We start from the raw sequence: 23,540 nt of genomic DNA, 5'->3' as shown, positions 1-23,540 counted from the left end.
CACTTATGCGAGATGACCTTCGCGCCTCCCAACTCTGGGGTTTCGTAAATTCCCTTTCGTTTCCCTCAGCAGTGAAATCTTAGCAATTTTACATTAGTATTAATTTCACCAACTTTTCAGTGTCATTAAAAATGCATTTTTTTCTTTATATTCCCATTTTTACTGTAATTTTTGTATTTAATATTGCTGTTTGAAACATGCAAAATGCAATGGAGTGCAATACAATGAAAATATAATCAATAAAATCTGTTTTTAAAGTAAAGGAAAATAATTTTTAAAAAATGGTAAAGGATAAAAAAAGCTTTTATCACAAAACTGCAAGAAAGAACATTGAACAATAGCGTAGTTGAAAGATGAAATAACTTACGATACAATGGGGGGGGGATCAATAAATTAAACTGAATAAGAATACTAATGAAAAAGGTAAACGAAACTAATATAAGAAAAATACAACAGCATTTGTTTGATATATAAATATAAGCTGTTACACAATGCTTGGAAAGAAATAAAAGCATACTGCCGATTTATACGAGAAACAAATAATTAAAGATCATTTTCGAGTATAAATTAAAAATACATGTAATTCTAAACTAAATTCAGTTTGGAAACAAATAAAAACTGAATAAGCTCTGAACTGATTATAGGCGTACATTTGGCGTATTTTCCTTATGACGCAATGTCAAAAGTTAATATTCCAACATACGACAATTATTTAGCTACAAAATCTCACCATAATATGTTTCCCTAGTTTAGGGAAAAGAAACAGCAGAAAAGAGGGAAAATTGAACAAATTCTTTTATATTATTCTTTAGTCTCTTATCTGAAAATTAACAAAGGCGACCTACAGGAAAAGTTGCAAAAGAGTAGTAGTTTCCCTTTACAATGGCAGCTAAAAGGGTGGGTGGTGGAAATGCATTTGGATTTTCCGTCTTTTTAAGTGAAACCTTTCCAAACTGCCCCGTCTCTTAAAGGTTAAAGAAAAACACAGTTAACAGAAAAACATTGTCTTGCTGATCATATACTGCATTGCCATAAATAAATTTTTTAAATGCATACAAAATGTTCACATATAAATTTAATTTCCTAATGGCAAATACTAACCTGTCCAATTTCATCCATAGCATCATCAATGGCATCTAAATTCAATTTCTGTCCCACAGCTTTCATTGCTTGCAAACCAGCTTGATATGCATCCAATACCTAAATAAGTAAATAAATAAATAAATATTTACATTTCTTATGAAAACAACAATTGATTTCAAAATTAAATGTTTAATATGTTCTAAAAATTAAAAAATATATAAATCTACTGAAAAAATTAAGATCTCCATTAAAGCTACAGTTCTATTTTCAATGTAGTCACTTGTATTGGGACAAATGTCATCAACATCCTTAGCTCAAATAATAATTCTCTAACAGGGATTTTTCATTTTGCACCACTATATGCAATCACAAAAATATAAGTTCTAGTTATTTTTTAGCACCAAAGATGCTGTTAGTCTTGATTTTTGGGGGGGGGGTCTGTATCACTTATGCATCGAAATCATTTTTCAAATTGTTGCTACCAAATGTGATTTTGAAGTATTAGTCAAAAAACTTAATTAATTAATTAATAATGAGGAATCTGTATGTATGCTACTATGCGTAGAAAAACAATAGCACTTAGAGACACCTTTTCAATATATGCAGTCCTCCACTCAAACATAAGCACTTCAAAGCCCAAGTTTTGCATTTGTTTTTGACTTACTTCAAATTTTATACAAATTTAATGAATTTTTGTTCAACAAACTCAGCGATCTGAAAGCAAGCAGTGGCAACATTTTTCAAAATAAAACATTTTTATCTCCGGCACACTACAATGTTGCCATTAGACAAAATGTAGTCTTTTAATTCTAATCCACAAATTTGGCTATTTGAAAGCGATATGTTATCACCGCCTAAAATAGAATACTTACTATCACTACACACCAGCACGTTGCCATTCAATAAAGTGTAAGATATTTAATTTTCAAATTTAAATTTTCTGTTACTGATAAACCAAGTGACGGAAATGCAATGAATACAGTAATGATTTTGTAAAAATATATAATACAAATTTTTTAAAAATATTTTTCTGCTTTTTAATTAAATTGATTTAAATAAAAATGCATTTAAATCATAAACTAAGTAGAAATATTAAATATTTTTATGAAATGACACTAAGTAGACTCATTCAAATCACTATATATATTTTCCTTTGTTATCATAACTCTTTTAGGTAGCAGGCTGGTTGAGTGGCTAAATTTTAAAAAAATATAGCAAATATATATATATATAAGCGCATGGCAATCCCAAACACTCCATCAGTAATTCTAGAGCTATGTAAAAATATATAATACAAATTTTTTTTTAATATTTTTCTGCTTTTTAATTAAATTGATTTAAATAAAAATGCATTTAAATCATAAACTGTCTAAGTAGAAATATTAAATATTTTTATGAAATGACACTAATTAGACTCATTCAAATCACTATATATTTTTTCCTTTGTTATGATAACTCTTTTAGGCAGCAGGCTGATCAAGCGGTTAATTTTCAAAAAAATATAGCAAATATATAAGAAAAAAAAAGTGTATGGCAATCCCTAACACTCCATCAGTAATTCTAGAGATATGTTATTTTCAAATATTTTGTCATTTTGCTCTTGAATTTTATGTGGCATAAGTGAAAAAATAATGCTTAATAATAAAGCTAAAAAGAACCAAAAAATGTGTTAGCAAAACTGAATCCAAGAGCAGATTGGTAACCTGCAGTGCTCAGTGAAACCATAAAAAATTTTCTGGTACAAAGCTTAAATCTAAATACTTTCAGATTTTCTTCTCTGTTTTGTATAGTATGCAATTTTTTCAGTTAAATTTGAGTTTTTTAACTTACGTTATTATTTCAACTTTTGATTCTTACTTTTGATGTCTTATTTCAAGGCATTTAAAAATTATCTATCTAAAAAAGTGTAAATGGTGTAATCAATCAGAATCAAAAAACCTTATGGGTACAGTAAACCAAACTAAGAATTTTAAATCATAAAGATAAGGCATTAAAATATGATATCTCCTACTAACATGTGATAAAAATTATATTTTCACTAGTAGTATGAATTAATCACATATCTTCATAGGAGTAAAATCAGGAGGTAACTAAAAATTACACATTCTTAGAAAAATGGCATTAAAGTCTTCAATATGAAATTAAGTGTGTAAGATCTACATATAAATATTAAGTTAAGAATCAAATTTTTAAGTCTTAAAATTGGTAAAGCTTTCAGCATCTAATAAAAATATATTCTCAATTACTTGTAAATAAGCAAAGAAGTAGGTTTATGAATAATTTTTAATGGGGTGTCAGAAAACAGCTAAAAGTACACACACACAGAAAAAACACTGAGCACTGGATTATGGCAAAGAACACTGGGGCTATCTGCCTACAAGGAGGTATGCTTTCGTGGAGGACTTTCTAATGAAAACTCACTTGTATAGACTTTACACATGGGGAAAACTATGAAAACGTCCATGGAGACATCTCGTTTGCCTCAAATGGAACCAGAGTTAAAACTACCAGTGTTCAGCGATTTTAGCGTTGCTGCTGGTGGGCCTCAAAATAGAAAAAGCTGTAGTTTCAAGATAAACTAAAAAATTATTTTCCATATGGACATTTATATATGAAATATAAAGCAGTAATAACTTTTACAGTATAATCTTTTACAAAATTTCATATGTGTTCAAATAATATAAATAATCCTGCAATACTTATTAATCTATTTTACAGAGCTAAGGATGCCGCTGAAACAGCTCTTTGACATTGCAGAATTTCCTAAATATTATACACTTTTTTGGGAGGAAGGGGATTATTTGATATAAATTTTAAAACAGCTTTTATCTTTTCAATTAGACCCCAATTTTAGGAGGGGTGGTAAAAGAAATTTGTTTCAGATCTGAAGAACTGCAATAAAGAAATTAAAAATAAACTTTTTCACTGAAAGATTTTAAAAGAGCATATTATTATTCACTTCATATTTTATCGAAACTGCTTCAATGATTAAAAATTATGTACATTTTTACATTTTTTTAATGGAGTTTCACACCTGCATAACACAATCACAGGAAAACCTCCACTAGTTTTTCTTTACTTCTGACAAGTATCTTTATTGATTTAAATAATTTGTTTACCACTATTAAAGCAATTTATAAATTGTGCCTTTATCAGAAAATCTGAACTTTTACATTACACTGCTTATGAAGTTGAAACTGGCAGTATTAAATGTGAATGAAGCTCATGTGCAAAAATAGTATTACTTTACAATGAAAAGACAGTACTAAAACAATATGTATGCCTGCTATCATTTTCAAGATTCTGCCAGATATTTCCACTTGCATAACTTCAAAATTTTTACTATTGTAAACACGCTTTTAAATTTGAATTTTCACATATCGGGAAAGCTGACTATTCTAAGTACTGCTTCCAATACCTCAAGTATCACTGCTCCAGTTCACAAAATATTGAGTAATAACAATTACTGAAACTAACGTAAAAGGGGGAAAGAAAAGAATTTTTACAAAAATGTTTTTGTAAATTTCTATACATTCTTCTACAGAATGCATTTTTCTTTACTTGAGCTTACAAGAAGTATAATATTTTAGTTGAATCAATTGCAAAAATTAAATTTCAGGTTCATTTAACTAATAAAAGTATCATAATTGCCAAAAGATATTAATGTTCATGCTGACAGAATTATAATAGAACTTATGATTCTAAAACTAACAAGAAAGCTCATACCTTTTTTTCAGATCCAGAATTTTGTAACTGGCAAAGAAAATGTTCTATATTATCTAATGCTGTAGTTTTCTTGTTAAGTACACTCTCTAACCGTTTTTTTCTCTTCAGAGCTACCATTGCCTAGAATTACATAAACGAATTCATTAACATTTTTACAAAACAATTTTATTATTTTTTTTAAATTTAAAAACATAAAAACATCTCAATAAAAATACACTAAATAATATTAATACTTCATTAGTAAACAGAACCGCTTTATGTTTTGCTTACTTTCGTTTTACATCCCGTTTTCATTAAATGCTTAACTTCTGCAGTACAGCTAAAAAAAAAAATATTGTCAATAAAACAACATGCCCAATATAATTTAAATATTATAACAAAGCACATACAGGAGCAAAAAAGAACTGACAACAATACTACAAATGTTTATGAACTTTGTAAATTATTAATTTAAAAAAAAATCTGAGAAACAAATTCCAAACTGCACTGAAATTTTGAGAAGAAATAAATGCTGTGTCAGTGACACAAGAAAACTCTGAGAATAGAATTATTCTAAAATATTTTTGTACTTTCTGACTATAATGCCACTTGATGCCAAACACATGTGTTAGTGTAAAATGTAACTGGAGACAAGAAATGGCAGCCTGAAAAATATATACAACTTCACAAATTATTTTTGTGAAGTTGTATATATTTTATGTTGGATTTAATAAAATAGCTATTATTTAGCTATTTTATTAAATCCAACATAAATATGAGAAAAAATACATAAGACAGAAATGCATTAATAAGAATGTGTGCAATTATTTCAAGCAATAGTTGCACAGTTTTAATTTTTAGTTGTAGTTGAGAAAATTTTACCAAGACACCAGAAGTAAATAAATAAAATAGTTATCTGAAAAAAAAAATGGTGTGAACCACTGAATCAACAGCCACTCTGTAAATCTTTTTTTTTTTTTTTTTCCTTGCAGCACAATGCTTTGATAGAAACACAGAAGTAAAATTCAGTTCCATTTTATGGTCTCTCGATATACATTTTACTACTGTCTTGGAAGAATTTAATCATGACTATTTGTGGAGGGGAGGGATTTAAAAGAATAAATATGGATTTCACAATTTTGTAATTTTTGTGTAATGAAGAGTCATTGTGTAATCCAAACATGCCAAATTGTGTAATCCATATTTATTCTTTTAAATCTCTCCCCAAAAAATTTAAAAAATCTTGAATGGAAAATTACTATATTGATATTCATCCTGCTTATTCGCAATTACATCACTACACAACTACTCATAAGGGGAAAGGAAAAAAATTATCGCATTTGGTACATTGGTGTACATTTTTACTTCAAGTCCCATTAACATAAATTACCAATATTTTTTCTTATTCAGCCAAAATATTAAGATTCATAAACTGATGAATATACATACATTTATGAAATTTCATGTACTTTCAAAACACTTCACAATGAATTATTTAGCATTAAAAAATTTACAACTTTTTATAAAAATATCTTAAAATAATTTTAAAAAGCTCCAGGATGAATTCAAATTTACTTTAACTGGAATTAGAAAATAGATAATAAATAAATAAAAATAATAAGTATGCAATCAAACAGATTAAGTATCAAATTCACCAGATTCACAATATCTTAAATTTACTTCAATTATAAAATTCATAAAAATTTCTGAATCTATTTTAGCATTTAAAAATGCAATAAATGAAACGTAATATGTTTTTCTAAATGTTTTAAGAAATTAAAATCTTTTAGAACAGACTTTCCAATAAAGAATTTTTGGTAATGATGTAATATGCAATGTATTGATTTAGTTATTAATTTTCATAGAACTATAAATTAACAATAATAATTTCATTATAAATAATCAAATTCAAAAAAGTTATTCATTTATTTTCATCTGGAATGAAAATGAGATATTTGACCATTCTTTTTCTTAAATGCATTTTGATATTGTTTCAATTAAAAGAAAAAAAAAAACTTTATTTTTAGTTTCCAATTCATAACAGTTTGTCTGAATTTAGTGGTAAAAGAAAATTAATTAATTTTGGCTCACAAAAAGTGACTTGTTCAAAAAACTTAACACACAAAGTTTTACTGTACAGAGATTAATTGTAATGAAAATAAAACAGATGAAACCTCACACAGTAAACAATTAGTTACAAAGAAAGAGATGAAAATGTACAAGTTATACACACAAAATAAATGGATGAAACTGGAATAAAATTACAATTAGATGAAAAAAAAGAGTTGTGCGGCTATTGTTTAAAACTAAATATCACCAGAAAAGCAGCCAAATAAAACTGACCATCGCTGGCGCTAAAGAAAATATGCCAAAATTAAAAATAATAATAATAATAATAAGGTGCCAAATATAATGGCTTTAATGGAAAAGTACCATAATCAGGTACATCGTAATATTATTATATACACATATTTTGTTTGCACACTACAACATTTAATGGATGCATTAAATGCCTAAACATTAAAAAATTATTTTAAAAAATTGCTTTAAGAAGACTAATCGGTTTTAACACTTTGATTTTTAAAAATGAACAATTTCTTCCTATTAATGGGAAAAACATTACAATTTATATGATAAATTTATATAAACATATTTGATTTCAGTTTTAAGATGTTGATTATAAATACAGTCAAAAGTCGTTAATTCGGACGCCCATAATCCGGACCTCAAAGCTACAAACTTTCTGCGCATGCGTCGCGTTGACGTGTTGAGGCGTTTACGTGTGCGCGTAAGACCTTTACGGCTGCGAACATGCGTGTGCGCATGCGCATAAGACGTTTACGCATGCGCGTTTAATGTATAACGAACGGTATAAGCTAAACTAAAATTATCTATTTCAGTTAATATTGCAGATTGTGTTGTTCCTTAATCTTTTAATTAGATCCGGCTTATTATTTTTTGCAGACTGTTACAGAAATTTTATAAAAGTAAGCTTGAACTTTCGATTATGTCAAAAAGAATTTCCGATTCTGGAGGTGCCAAAGGATCTACAAAGCGAAAGCATGTTTTAATATCCATCAAACAAAAAGTGGAATTGCTGCAAAATATTGATTAAGACATATCCTTTGTTTTTCTAACCATTCCGATCTGTTTATCAATTTCACGCTGCTCTTGGGGGGGGGAGACTTCGCGGCACGCAATGAACTCGAAGTTGATCTGTCAGCACTATCCTTATCTTCAGAGCAGATGTTTTTATTTTATTTGGCTTTTAATTCCTTACTAGATGTAGTATTTCATCTCGATGTACTCTGTCTTTGATATGATTTAAATCAAGTTCCTAGTCATTATAATTCGCTTCCAATAGTGAAGAAAGTGACGCAGAGGTTATTGAAAACGAAAAAATTTCGATTGATAAATTAGTCGGTATATTCGAGTCAGCAATTATAGGACTTGAACAGCGTAACTTTGTAACTAAACAAGAAATTATGTCTGTTTAATAGAATTAAAGAGAAAGTATTATCACATAAAACAAAGCAACTTAAACAACTTACATTGAAAAAAATGTTTAATAAAGTAAACAAATAAATATTAAGCTTTTTCTTTTTGTAAATTTTGTAGATCATAATTGTTCTTTATTTCATAAATTACGGTTTCATATTTTTAATTTTATAACTTCTGCATGCCATCTTACCAGATTTAAACTGATGATCTATAATCCAGAAAAATCGATAATCCGGAATCGCTGAAGTCCCGACGAGTCCGGATTAACGACTTTTGACTGTAGTGTCAAATTTTCCCTAGCATTTTTTTTAATGAAAAATGCTAAAAATGGATTTTAATTTTGTTTCTTGTACTTTATCTCAGACTTTAATCTTGTTCATCTTATTACATCTCGATAATTAGTAAAGATTTTAGCACAAATTCTGTCATCATAATTAAAATTCAGGTGCTGTTCTAATCCTATGGCCAGACTAAGAACAACCTCATGAATCATCTGGAGTGAGTTAGCAGGCATGCCTGTTACTGGACATAGAAAATGAAATGTGATGACAGTAATTTTTTCCCCTCAGCTACATCCTGCTTTGATCAAGAATAGTCTGTGGAAATGAAAACTTAAACATCATATCCAACTTTTTATGAAGAGTCCGGGATCAAAAGATTTTAAATGGCCTATTTCACAAAGATACTAGAGTCAGAGGCAGCTATGCTTTATTCTAACTTTAAGCCCAAGCTTATCAATACAGCAGTTGGCTTCTGACATATTCCATATAATTAGGGTAACATTAAAACAAGTGACAAAATTTAAAAAAAAAATAGTATATCTAAACTTAACTGGAAAGTTCTTTCAGATAATGAATTTGCCATATGATTTGCAAGAGGTGCACAAGAAAAAACAGAGTGGTTCAAAACTATATGGTCAAAAATGCAAAGGCAGGCAGAGAAGACCTAAGTAAGCAGATTTCATACAGGAATGTATGTGCAGTAATGCCGCGTGGAGCCGGTAGAGAGTGCTGATGAGTACGGCTTATAAAAGCGCTATGCTAGCTGGATTCATTTTCTGCATGGATCTCAAGCAGGATGCATTGTTACACCAATGTGGAGCTTGCCGACATGCATTTCATGTATGGGGCTGCACAAGGAAATGGATTAGCTGCTCAAAGAATGTACAGGAATGATTTGACAGGGAAGTCTTACCTGAACTTTTTGTTGATGTTCCTCCACCTGTTCGCAGACGAATGTGGTTCTAGCATGACAGAGCCTCAGCTCGCTTCAACGTCAGGAATCACCTGGACGCTGTCTATGGCCAGCACTGAATAGGATGGGTAGGGCAGTTTCCTGGCCACACCGCATTCTCCTGATTTAGCCTGCTTGGATTTCTTCTTTTGGGCCATATTAAAGACCTTGTGTACAGGAGTCTCACATCTGCAGAAGATCTTGTTGCCCGCTGATCTGTTGCTGCTGGACATATTCTCGACATGCCTGACGTCTTTTCTAATGTAAGCCGATTCATGCGCCGCAACTGTTAATCATGTATCGCTGTTGGTGGCTACTCTTTCAAGCACCTATTGCAAACTGTTAATATTTTTTTTTTTCCCTCTTTACTTGTCTTTTCAGTTTTCTGTGAATTATACTGCTTTACATGCTAGCGCTTTAATGTGACATTAAATCTCACACATTCCTATACAAAACTGGCTTATCCAGGTTCCCTCTACCTGCCTTTACATTTTTTACATATAGTTTTGAACCACCCTGTATAAAAAAAATTAACCATATTTCATATATTACTATACTAAAGTACTAAAGAAGTTTTAGTTACTGTATAAATTCACCAAATAAAAGTACAAAAATTATCATTATTCATATTACCCTAAAATATCTTGCTCGAGTTTATCAATTTCTTCCAATAGTGAATTTCTTGTTGCACGGAGACTGGAAGTAAAACAAAATTGTGAATAAAATTACAATTTGAATTAGAAGAACAAAATTGCAATGTAATAATTAAATTGATCAACAATTTCAGCCATGTATTTAAAACAGTTATATGAAACACCTTAAATTCATAACTGCTCTGTTTACACACACTTACATATCTTAAGGAACATTCTTATAGTCTCATTTTAAACCAAACTTTAAAAAGAGGATTACTTGTATATGTAAGGCAAAACTTCAAATATATGTTAACAATTATATATATATTTTTTTTTTTTTTCAGAAAACAAACTAATTTGAGTAAATAATTTTAATTTTTGATTAAAAAATATCATTTTGAAAATTTTATACTTTTTTAAAAAGATTTTTATTAGAACAATGTTTTATACTTAAAATAAAAATCATATTAATAAGATAAATAAGTTAAAAAAGACAACACAAATTTAAAACAAACTGGTTATTTTTGTCTTCAAACTTTCAATGATTAGCAACTATAAACAACTATTAACAACCTTTTTTGCTTAATAATAAATGGTTTTGAAAGCAATAAATCTAAATATATTTTAAGACATGTTATTCCTTGAAATAACCAATTTCAATTATTTTTTTTTTTTCTCAAACATTTTTAGGAATTTCAGATTTCTTCTAAAGATGTCCAAGTAAATCAAAGCCTTAATTTTAGTGCACAGAATATGCAGATTAATAATATTCCAATAAAAAAAAACGTTAAAAACTAAAAAGCAAAACTTACAGATACACTTTGCAATAAAAACATCATGAAAACATTTCTGCAACATTATTTAAAAAATTCGAAGGTAATTATTTTAAAAAATTAATAAACCTCAGAAAAACATTTGATGCAAAAAGGAATTAAACAAAATAAACACTGCATATGGTAGGGAAATTTACATCACACAAAATAAAGCATATACAAAGATAACCATACTGAAAATAAAAATGCTTTAATGAAAGAAATCATTTTAAGAAATTCTGGAATTATTTCACAATTGAAATTTTAGAAATTAAGAATTTTAATCCAAATTAATCCTCTAATGCCTCCTACAAAAAGGCTTCCCTCTATATCTCCTATAAAAATATACACTAATACTAATATTGAAGAAGGAAAATTTACTTTAATATTCCTCGTGCAACTGCAGAGAGATTTTGAACCTGCTCATCTTTCACTCTTCGAAATCTGATAACCTAGATAAAACAGTTCTTTCATATAGATCTCTCAATATTTTATGTTAACTAAGAAAGTAAAGGACATATTAAAACACATTTACTACAATTTTTTAAAAGAAAAAAAAAGCAACTGCTATTCAAAATACGTAGCGTATTCGGAAACTAAGTACCGTTTCATACTAGCGCCGTCGCAGCGCTGTGGTAGGCGTCCCGCGCATGCGAACTAGTCTTTCTTGTTCACTGGCTTTCAATTGTTGCCATTTTGGTTGCTCTATGTTGTGTTTTCAGTTTGCTGTGCACATTCAAAATGTTTAAGACTATTAGTTTTCCCCGCTGACTGTGAGATTCGTGCCGTGATTAAATTTTTGAACGCGAGGAATGTTAAAACGGCCGAAATTTATCATCAAGTGACAGAAGTTTACGCGATAAGTGACGGAATGGTGAGAAAGTGGGTAAGAATGTTTAATGCAGGTCGAATAAATGTCCCCGCCGAGGCTCGAAGTGGTCGGCCTTCTGTTGTCACCGATAATTTGGTAAGGAAAGTTGATGAAGCAGTTCATGAGAAGAGACACTTCACAATGACAACTCTTTCAGAGGCATTTCCACAAATTTCACATACTGTTTTGTTCGAAATTGTGTCTGACCGCTTGAATTATCGCAAACTGTGTTCCCGATGGGTTCCAAAAATGCTCACTGATGTTCACAAAACAAAGCGACTTGATAGTTTAATTAGCTTAAATGAAATTCTGAGCATTTAGTATTCCTTCAGTGAATTGCTCAATTTTTTATAAGCAAGCTATACAACAGAAAATTGTAAAATAAAAATACCACAAATTAATAGTAGAATAAACATAACAAAATCTTTTGGTTAGAGTTGACTTTAAGGTACCCCTAGTATTATCGAGAAGCTGTTGTTTCATTTATCGCCAAGTTGTTGTTTCATTTATTGCCAAATTGTTGTATCATTTATGGTAACCTGAATAGTTGAATGTTATGGAAACCCTATTATGACATTATCGTTTGCATTATTCTGGGAAATTTTGAATCATGGTATGTTTTGCAAGGGCTTTAGTGGTGTGTGTTGCTTAGGAAGTACATTGCTTGTTTCATTGTTTAGATGGTACAATGGCTGAATGTAGTAGGATTAATTTGAAGTTTCTGTACGATTAGGAACGAAAGGGGAAAAGTACATTAATTGACTGGTGTGTAAATGAAGGTTTACATAGTATCCATAGTCGGGAACTACATAGTATATTTTTTACTCTTATTTTTGTGAATTTCTGTGGTGACAGCGTTATACGGATTGTAGTTCAGATAATTTTATAATGCTGTTAAGGAATTTTCGTGGACCAGACTGAAGACGAACGAATTTCTAAGTAAGGTAAGGAGATATTTGCTTTGTGTAGTGCTAAAATACATAACAGGTTTTTCCTTTTTTGTGTTATTTTATTGTTTAGTTTAAAATGTAGTTTATTGAGATTATGTATTGTTTGATTGCCTCTACTGTAGACTTGGGTGTTCCTTGACTTTTTAGGTGAAAATATATCGATGTGTACTTGGGCAATATCAAGGGAGTGCAAAAAGCATAGTTTGTGCAATTATCTGATGACAATTCAAAGAATTGCACAAACTCGGTATCCATGTGCTGCCAAAAATCGCCAAGGGGTACCCTAAAATATACGTTTACCAATCTTTTAAATAATAATTAAATACTAAAAATGTGCATAACTGGACATAAAGAAATTTAGTATGCAGCCAATAATAAAATATTACTGATCAAAAGTCTTTAATACGGACTCGTCGGGACTTTGGCGATTCTGGATTATCGGTTTTTCCAGACTATAGATCATCAGTTTAAATCTGGTAAGATGGCGTACAGAAATTATAAATTTAAAATATGAAACCATAAATTATGAAATAAAGAGCAATTATGATCTAAAGGGTATCAAAATTTACAAAAAAAAAAGCTTTATATTTATGTGTTTATTTTATTAAACATTTCTTTCAATGCGCGCATGCCTAAAGCATACATTACGCATAGTCGAAATTAGAAAATTGCAACAAGGAAACGATTTGATGAGTATTTGTGATATTTATAATGAGGAGGAATTTGATTTAAATCATATCAAATACAGAGTACATTGAGATGAAATACTACATTTAGTAAGGAATTATAAGCCGAATAAAATCAAATCATCTGCCCTGAAGATAAAAAAGTTGACAGATCAACTTCCAGTTCATTGCGTGCCGCATCGTCCCCCCCCCCCACAGAGCAGTGTGAAATTGATAAGCATACTTTGGAATGATTAGAGAATCAAAGGATATGTCTTTATCCATTTTTTTTGCTGCAATTTCACTTTTTGTTTGATGGACATCGAAACATGCTTTCGCTTTGTAGATCCTTTGGTAACTCCAGAATTGGAAATTCTTTTTGACATAATCGAAAGTTCAAGCTTACTTTTATAAAATTGCTCTAACAGTCTGCAAAAAAAAATAAGTCGGATCCAATTAGAAGATTAAGAACAATGCAATCTGCAACATTAACTGAAATAGATAATTAGATAATTTTAGCTTACCTTATACCGTCCATCATACATTAAACACGCATGCGTAAACGTATTATGCGCATGTGTTAACGCATTATGTGTTGATGCATGCGCAGAGTTTGTAGCTTTGAGGTCCAGATTATAGATCATTCCGGATTAAAGACTTTTGACTGTATTTATCAGAAATTTATCAGAAAAGCCACATGAAATAAAATCACAATATGTCTCACCTTTTTACCACATTCCTCGAAGACAGAAGCATTCTTATCTTTTTGTAACTGTATCACAGCAAGCTGAAAATTTGTTCCAGTGCAAATATCTTTACATTCTTCTTCAAAATTACTGAGGAACATGATATCATCCATTGAATCTGATTCTGAATCAGTTATTTCACAATGGTGTCTGTAAATTCTGGATGCCAAGTCCTGAAAATAATAAAATATTAATAAAAACATTTCAGGCTTAAAGCTCATCATAGGCATAAAACAATTTTTTAAACACAGTTATTTCAATAATTCAAAGTGCATACTTATCCTAAAAATTAAAATATATAAAAACAAAGAAATGCACATTCAGATGGGATACAGGAGAGAAGCTGAGGGCAATCCTGTACTTTGACCCCTCTCCTGATATTTTTGTCACAATTTATTATGGCAAAATAATAACAAGCACGGGGAGGACCAGTGCTATACTTTTTGCTGACAGGTGCAATCTCAGCAGCTCCTAAATTCTATTCCCTAAAGTGCATCCCTAATTTTAAAAAAAATTTCCATCTGGTGGAGTTACACCAGCTCTGGTGCCAGCTGTAATTGCAGGTTGTGTTTATCAAATGAACTGCAAGTAACAGGAAGCTAAACATAAAAAAAAAAAAAAGAAAAAAGAAAAAAAGAAAGAAATTTTAAATATTTGAAATGAGAGTTGCATTCCGTATAGATCACATTAATCCAGCAACCAAACTTAAAATAAATCAAACAATACTGTTAATCATTACAACTCCGATTTATAAAACAAAAGTTACAATTTACTTGTTATGAATATTGTTGATTATTCAAAGTAGAAAATAAATTGATATTTGAAAATACAGGTTTTAGAAAATATTGATCTTACTTTACTGTATTCATTTCTAAACTTATTACATTAAATATTGTTTTTCACATTGAAAAGAAGATACTGTAGATGTAAGAAACAAAGCATGATGAACACTATTATTCCATCACAGTCCTCACTTATGAACTACAGAGAGTAATTAGCTGCAGATAATTAAAAAATATTACAGTATACGTATTTCATATTATATATATATATGTACAGATACAATTAAAATATTGAAATATAATTCTAGGTCATACACATAAAACTTACTTTAACAACAGGTAAAACTACTAGATGTTCATCTTTTTTGTCCCACTTGAGAAGATTCTGAACAGTCGAGAATCCCCATGATACAGGTTTTTGAACAAGAACATCATATCCCCAGCCAAGCCAACCTTTTTCATTTTCAATTCTACTAAATTCACTCATATTAACTACGAAGCTTTGGCTATAGAGGAGAAAAAGAATGTCTAAATTTTAAATTATTGGAGGTACATACATGTTATTTGATAAAAGCAGCATTTTTGAATTTCTAAACATAAACAGGATTTTGAAGAAATTCAATTTATCAATATGTATTATTCTCTTTTATATTTTTAGAAGAAAATAATCCTATCGCAAAATTAAATATTCATTACAAATTTTGGTTAATCTTTGGATTATGGTAACTTGGCGATTTTTTGGCGACCAACCCCGCTACAGCAACCTGCTAGTTTTGTTTTGGATGCCATTATGTTTTCACGAAGTAACGGCATTTTTTTTTTTTTTACTCAACATTTTTTTCCAACAATCTGCTAGCTAAATTACACTTATGCTAGAACTTTTATGGAACAAAAGTGCTTAATCAAGACGAAGATGAGGTGCGAAATTGGGAGAAAGTGCAGAATCGCCCACTGTTTGTCGCGTTTTTTAAATTCCACATACACGGTATCATCCATGTACACGTCGACCTATTTTCGCTATAAAAAAAAAAATCCCAGAATTGCACAAAAATGGCATTGCACACACACTCTTGACTTTATCCATGTACACTGCTAAAGTCCTAGCTAGTAACCTTTATCGCCTTATCAAAATGTCGCCAAACTACTTGTTACCATATTCCAAAGATTAGCCCAAATTTTAATGACAACTATATAAAACTGTACTACAGAAATAACATTGTCACCAACTTTTAAATCCCCAAAGAATATATATATGCTATTAAAAATTAAAAAATGCTTAGCTTCTAGTATAAGCTGTTGTATTTCCTCTGTTTATTAAGAATATGTATTTATAGGATATTATATGTATTTATTCATGAAAATCAGCAGTTTTTTAGAAGCTATGTAAGCTCTAAAAACAGTAATATTATCCCCAAGAAAGCATGCAATATTACTGGGACCAAGTAAACAAAATAATGTACTGAAGGCTTCAGACATATTAACCACAGATGTTTTACTCTATACATTATCATAATTAGCATTATTCTTACATTATATCATGTTAGTTTCTTAGGTTATGTTTATGAGAAGAATAGTGTAAAAGAAATGTTTCCAAAGTTCTAGGAATTTAGGTTAATTTTTTTATTTCATTATTTTTACAATGTAGTTTATCAACATAATTTCCACGTAACTGAATACATTTATTTACACAAAAAAACGTTTTAAGCCAACCTCAGAGAACTTTCTAATACACCCATTTATGGAAAGGTTAAACTCTCAAATAAAACATCAGTTTTTCAAATGTGGGAACAGAATACTTCTCACAGAATGAACAATTCCCAAAGTTTTTTACATCCTCTTTTCACAAAAAGAAAATGACTGCTCTTTGCATTTTCCATAGTTGCAAAAACAGTATTACAAAAATACATCTGTATCAAACAACTTAGTCAGACAAAACAACACTGCAAGGGATATCTGCATAAAGATGTTGACTTTTTTTTTACCAACAATGTTGCTTATAAGTTCTATGAATTGAACTAGAGCTCCATTTCCTACAACTCTGGAAACATTCTATGTATGCAAATGTAATGACATAACAAAAAATATCCATAAAAGATTGTACTATTTTGGCTGTATTTTTTCTCTTACCTCACCTTGCAGAATACAGCTTTAGCTGTCTAAATTATTACCAAAATCTTATACTTGATTTGATATTGCAGATATTCAACTATTTTTAAAATCTTGAATATTAAACAACACATTAGAATATTATATACATATTAGGTATTAAATAAATCTTATAAATCAGCTTTAGGCAAAGCAGCTGAAATGATTAAATCAATAACATTTCCCCTTCCCCCCAATAATGTTTTGACTTTAATGCATATAATGAAACATTATTGCTGTTATATGCATAATAGCTTATGATATTAGTATATATAAAGGATGTGTAATTAGATTATCTAAAAAACTCCAGCATTCTACTTAGAAACAAGACATAGCATGGAAAATATTTCCCAATAACATCCAGAGTCACCCAAACATAATATTTCATAACATCAAATGTCATATACAGTAATGGTACAATATAAAATATAATACTGCTCCATTATTATTCCTAATAAAACCCAAAAAATATTTTATTTTAAAAATGCTATTCATATGCATTATAAAATGCTTTGTTGCCTTAAATTTCGATAATAGGCTACTGAAATAAATTAGGACATATATACAAATAAATGAAGTTATTAATGCGACACATAAAATTTAAATTTGCACAAACTAGATTTATACCTGGCCATATGCTCGAGAACCATATCCAAACACATTGGAAATCTGCCTTTTCTCTCGAAAGATGAGCAAAGTATATTTTTGTTAATCAGTGGACTATTAATCTTCTTGCAAATATCTAGAATGAGAGTAATCCAAAATTTCATTTTGGCATCCCAACCCTCAGGGTTTACAGTTCGCTCACGAAATGTACTAAATAAAAAATTCATACGAACATCATCTTCCCAATCTCGGGGCAAATCACATTCATTGAAATTTAACTTCAGCGCCATAATTAAAAATAAGAGATTATTTAGCAAAAACTCGGGGAGGGAAAAACAGCTTAAAGACAAATATATTAATAGAGAGCAAATTTTACGGAATTTTGATAAATAAACAATTCAGAGTTTTCAGACGTTACAACATTCTAACAATTACAAGCTTCAAATAGCAAATCCTTACAACACATTGCAGCCATTGTTTACATTTTTTGCGAGTATACTCACTGTTTCCACTTCGCTTTTAAAAAATAATGAATATTAACGTTTAGCAATTCTGTCACTAGGTGACGCACAGTGATCAAGGAGGTTAGGACAAGGCCAACTAGATATCTAAGGCTACTATAAAGGGGAGCTGAATCATCATCCATTTTGAAGCTAACTTGTTGGTATTCGCTATTGGATTAGCACTGATTTCTTGACATATTTGTGGATCGATTCCGACCTAATTTTCAGAAAAATGGGTGGTTGTGCTGCACCAAATTGTTCGAATCAGTCTAAAAATAACTTTAGGATGTTTCGTTTCCCTAGAAATGAAGAAAGACGAAGAAAATGGATAGTTAATTCTCGTCGAGATCAATGGATCCCGGGCCCAGGAGCGTATCTTTGTGAGGTAAGTTCAGCTTCGTATTTTTCCATAGAATGTTAGAAAAATTACTCTTCTTGGTACTTTAAAATATTTATTTTCATTTAACTGTCACTTATTGACCATCAACTGATTTTATAAGTACAAAATCAACTGCGGAATGTGTATGTGTTTGTGCAGTAAAATATCGTTGTTTCATGTTGTTTCTTTTGTTATCGTGAAAAGTTTATACCGTTTGTAAAATTTATATCATACATTTCATGTAAACTTTGTGCTCAGTTAGAAATGTGATGTGCCTTTTTCTTTCTTTAATTTTACTGTACGATTGGTGATTTAAAGTAGCATTCTATGTTTTGATTCTTATGTATTGTCGCCAAATCGGATAGTTGGCGCCAATGTTAAAAACTGGATGGTATGATCCAAATAATAAATGATTTTGTTTTTTCTTTATAGTAAGATAAATATATTCTGTATTTTTAGACATTTTTAAGAAGTTAAATATTAATTTAAATATTCGATGAATCGTTTTGATCCCATTATTATCCTTTATAGTAGTAGCAAATCTTAATGTTGTATTTTTAACTATAGGTACTTTAAATTTATTTTTAGTGTGTGAGCAGGAAATATGTTTTAAGTAGTTTTTCAAACATGATTACTTTTTAAAAATTTTGTTCTATTTTCATAAAAAAATTTTAATTTATCAGAAAATTACATTCTTAAATTATTATAATATATGTAACTGTAATTTAATACTAGTGCTTTTGATTTTAATGTTAAATTTCATGCATGCTTTTGTTAAATATGCAGGTACATTTTGAAGAAAATCAATTTGAATGCTCTAGGCAAGATGGGCATAAAAAACTCAAGCCCAATGCTGTGCCAACTCTTTTCAGTGTGCCTAATCCCCCACAACTGTTGACCCCACAGCGTCTAAAAGGCATTGGTTTACCAAAGCACCGTTAAGTTACATCCAATTTTTGTAATGTATGTGTTTTTTATTTTTATGGTTTTTCATAAAAAAAATATGTTTTTATTACAAATGGACTAAATTGCTTTATAAAAGAATCAAAATATTGAAATTAAGGCATTATGTGATAAAGCTGTAATTACGGTCCCTAAGATTAGATTAAAAAATTAAAATTTTGCTGTTGTTATATATATAATTAAGTATGTACTTCGTTATTATAATCATATATTGAAAATTAAGCATAAAACCTCAATTTGATGTAGTTTTTGGATAAAGTTTTTGTAGTTTTTCGAGGACAGTCATACATGGGTCTGGTTACTTCAAATTTGCTCCTAAAAGAAAGAAACCGGTATCTGATTGCCTTCAAAGTCAAAAGAGTTTAAATCAAAATTTGTATTAAAATAAAGTTGCTTTTTTGCTTAATTTTAAATTCCAGATAAATAGAGAGAAATATGTATGGAGTAAGTAGAAGAAATAATATTGAAATTAATAATTTTAATCTTGAGTAATACAATAATATAGTTATAATATATTGATTTAAATGTATATTTTAATGTCTTGTATGTCTTGTCTGAATGTTGTTATTTTTTGTTTAAAGATTTACAAAACTTATTAGGATTATTTATATTATTTATTATTAAAATTACATTAAGTATATTTTATTTATCAGCATTTTCAGGTATCCTTACTTATATGTGTTTCATAATTTTTTCATCTTCAGGGTGGCTTGCTGCACGGTTTACCTTTATCAACTGAAGCGATTTCTGTTGCTGAACCATCTGTTGTAAGTCTTCATTTGAACAGTTATTAAATATTTAGTATTATAAACTTTTTTTTAAAAAGTATTAACACTGTTTCTAAAATTAAAAAATATATTAACGTAATATTTACTTATGTTTAAGAAGTATGAATGCTATGAACAGTCCAATGTATTTATGCTTTTTTATAAGTTGAGTTACTTTGAAAATGGTAATGATTATTTGTATTTATTTTTATCCGATCAGAGTTTATAATTTCTTTCACTTCCACATATTTCATATATTATAATTTCTTTTAGGTTCATTTGCCACAACCTTCAGCTTCATATTTTGGAGAAATAAATTTTGCTGCCGAAGTATCTGATGTAAATTGCCATTTTGCACTTCTAAAAAATTTTAATAGTTTTTTAACATCTATTCGTAAACTGTACTATGTTTTTTTAAATGTTTCCATTTTCATAATCATGCACTTTATTTCATTTCACCAGTGGTTGCAAATGTGTACATTACAGTACATCTCAGGTGTGTTTGCAACAACATTTAGCATTACCTTCTGATTAAATAACAGCTGCTAGTAAAGAATCTATTCTATGTTTTCATTTGAGCAGCTATTAAATGTCATATGTTTTACATATATTAATGAATTTTTATACGATTTCTGAAATATGAAATTGTTTGTCTTATGGTTGCTAAACAGCTGTACTATATCTGGCTGTTGTGCTATGGAATTATTTTTGAATTTTGAGTGTTAACAATTTATTATCTATTTATGAATTATAAAATGTTATGTAAAATAATTATTTCTTAAAATGAATGTAGTTTATATTATCTGTATTTCTAAATTTCTTATATATATATTTCAGGTTTGTTTGCAAGAACAAGCTTCAACTTCATCTTGTGATAAAATGCCATCTATTTGTGAAGGATCTCATGTAAGATAATTAGTGTATTATTAAATTGCTTGCTTATACAAAACGTTTCTATTAACTTTTTTTTGGGGGGGGGTAAAAGGAATGTAATTAATTTCATCAGCATTTACAAATTCTTTGTGTACATTTCAGGTTTGTTTGCAAGAACAGCCTTTAGCCTCATTTTGCAATGAAATACCATCTATTTGTGAAGGCTCTGATGTAAGTTGATAACTAATGTATAATTAAATTACTTCCTTATATGCATTTAAAATGTTCTATAAAGTAATTTTTTGGTAAAAGGAATGTAATTAATTTCATCAATAGTTGCAAATTCTCTATGTAAATTTCAGTTTTGTTTGCAAAAACAACCTTTAGATTCATCTTGCAACCAAATTGTAATTAATTTTAATTAATTTCATCAGCATTTGTGAAGGCTGTGATATAAGTTGATAATTTGTGTTATTAAATTGCTCATGATTATGGAGATAATCGATCCCTTGAAAAGCTGGAAATAAATTTTAAAAATCTATTTTTAAGTGAAATAAATTTTAAATATTAGAAAATAAAACAAAAATAATCTAGAAAATGCTGAAAACAATAGAGTCAAATTTAAAAACCCACCACAGTATAGGAAAAGAGACCTGGAACTTGCATTTTTATTTTGTGGATTTATTATCTGTTTAAGTTTGACATTTAATCCAAAGGGGCTTTGTCCCTGAAGGACTATTGTTTTCGTTTTGTATTGAAACACTATAAACAGCTGCATCACTTTTCAAATTGTTGCCACCAAATATTATCACCCTGTACTATATTTAAAGAAATTATATAGTGAAGACTCATAAATGCATGTATGTTTTTTGCATTCTGATAAAACAACGGTACCTAGAGCCATCAAATTTTGAATGACTTAATTCTACTGTGAATATGGACATCTGGAAGACCGAATTTGAAATTCGGAATTTGTTTTAATATATATTTTATATGTTGTAAAACTTTAACGAATTTTTGATTAACAAACTTGAGGATTTCAAAGCGAGCAATGGCAATGTTGTACAGAAAAGACACTTTTATCTCCAGCGTGTGAGACAATGAATCGGGAATTCTGAAGATATGTTCATTTTAAAATTATCTTGCAATATTGCTGTTGAACTAAATTTTATAGTTTAAGTGTGAAAAACTTGATATTTAATAAATAAAGGTAAAACACAAAATGTTAAAAAAAGGCCCCTTTGGGTGTAATTTAAAATCTGAAACCTTTCAGATCTTTTTTGTTTGTTTGTTGTGTCCCCCCCCTTCTTTGATGATTATTCATATAGATTTTTTCTTTATTCCAGGATGTTCTTTTAAGGAATTTTATGAAACATCAGACTGAATTGATCTCGCTTCTGCAATGCGAGAACAAAATATTACTGAAAGAACTTACAGCAACCAAAAAAAAATGAAATTAATGTTTTAAAAAAATAGCATAGCACTGAAATTCAACTTCATGACCTTCAAGTAGCATGAGGAATTGCTGAAAGGAGTGAAAACATTTCTTTCAGATGAACAAATAGCAATGTTGAAAATTCCTCGTAGAAGCATTGCAAAATGGTCTAACGAGGGAATAATAAAAGGCCTCAAAGTTAGATTTGCCTTGGGCAAGCATGGTTATAATTACTTGCACAGAATAGGTTTTCCGTGCCTTCAGCACTTTAAATAAAAGACTTCAAGGTCTTGAAATGAATTTTGGAGTCATCAGTGAGATGATTGAACCTTTGAAAATTAAAGGAGAAAAAATGAATGCTAGTGATAAAGACTGTATTTTATCATTGGATGAAATGGAAATTTCTGGCAATCCTGATTTTGATATTTCAAAACGTAAATTTATTGGTAAATGTACATTAGGAAATCAAAAGGGTACAGAAAATCACTATTTAGTTATTTTACTAAGAGGTTTGAAGCTGAAATGGAAGCAAGTGGTTGCCCATGAGATAACTGGACAGGTAACAGGATGCCAGCTCAAACAACTTGTTGTCAATGTTATCGAAGCTGTCAATTCTGTTGGATTTAATGTTGCTGGTATTGTTAGCGATATGGCAGCAGTAAATAGAAGCCTGTGGAATTCTTTGGGAATATCTGTTTCTCGAAACCAAAGAAATAATTTCACTACTGAAATTAAGGGCAAAATTATTTATGTATTTGCAGATGTGCCACATCTTTTAAAAAATCTCTGGTCTGCAACTCTTAATCATAGTATAAAACTGCCCAGTTATGTTTGCAATAAAGAAAATTTGGTTACTTTGCATGTATCTGCAGGATTTATAAAAGAT

At 29.5% G+C, this 23,540-nt stretch overlaps 2 protein-coding genes across 3 annotated transcripts in view; one reads left to right on the top strand and one right to left on the bottom strand.

The window, feature by feature from the left end:
* Positions 1–18,390, bottom strand: part of LOC118187084 (charged multivesicular body protein 7-like) — a 31,444-nt gene extending 13,054 nt beyond the window's left edge. Inside the window, exons 1-8 of one of the 2 annotated variants that reach the window (XM_035357267.2) lie at positions 18,238–18,390; positions 15,312–15,489; positions 14,180–14,374; positions 11,351–11,421; positions 10,156–10,218; positions 5,080–5,128; positions 4,810–4,929; positions 1,102–1,200 (exon numbers count right to left, since the gene is read on the bottom strand). In XM_035357267.2, the coding sequence (XP_035213158.1) occupies positions 1,102–1,200; positions 4,810–4,929; positions 5,080–5,128; positions 10,156–10,218; positions 11,351–11,421; positions 14,180–14,374; positions 15,312–15,489; positions 18,238–18,380 (918 nt within the window). In that variant the 5' untranslated portion in view covers positions 18,381–18,390. The other variant, XM_035357266.2, reaches the window with a different exon arrangement.
* Positions 18,391–18,469: 79 nt separating this feature from the next.
* Positions 18,470–21,983, top strand: LOC118187085 (THAP domain-containing protein 2-like). Its single transcript, XM_085817434.1, has 5 exons — positions 18,470–18,622; positions 19,403–19,579; positions 20,284–20,346; positions 20,620–20,685; positions 21,184–21,983. The coding sequence occupies exons 1-2, from the start codon at positions 18,470–18,472 to the stop codon at positions 19,556–19,558; spliced, it is 309 nt and encodes a 102-aa protein (XP_085673560.1). The 3' UTR covers positions 19,559–19,579; positions 20,284–20,346; positions 20,620–20,685; positions 21,184–21,983.
* Positions 21,984–23,540: the final 1,557 nt, after the last annotated feature.

This window comes from Stegodyphus dumicola, chromosome 5, assembly GCF_044657685.1.
Source record: "Stegodyphus dumicola isolate Sdum_Otavi_A_Nest chromosome 5, ASM4465768v1".
NCBI lineage: Eukaryota > Metazoa > Arthropoda > Arachnida > Araneae > Eresidae > Stegodyphus > Stegodyphus dumicola.
Note: the sequence above shows the minus strand (reverse complement) of the source record. Positions and strands in the feature narration are given on the sequence as shown.

Excerpts from the sequence above, each read along its gene's own strand:
- LOC118187085 (XM_085817434.1), top strand. The coding sequence starts at position 18,470 with ATGGGTGGTTGTGCTGCACCAAATTGTTCGAATCAGTCTAAAAATAAC. Across the intron at positions 18,623-19,402 it reads CAGGAGCGTATCTTTGTGAG|GTACATTTTGAAGAAAATCA; the intron begins GTAAGTTCAGCT and ends TTAAATATGCAG.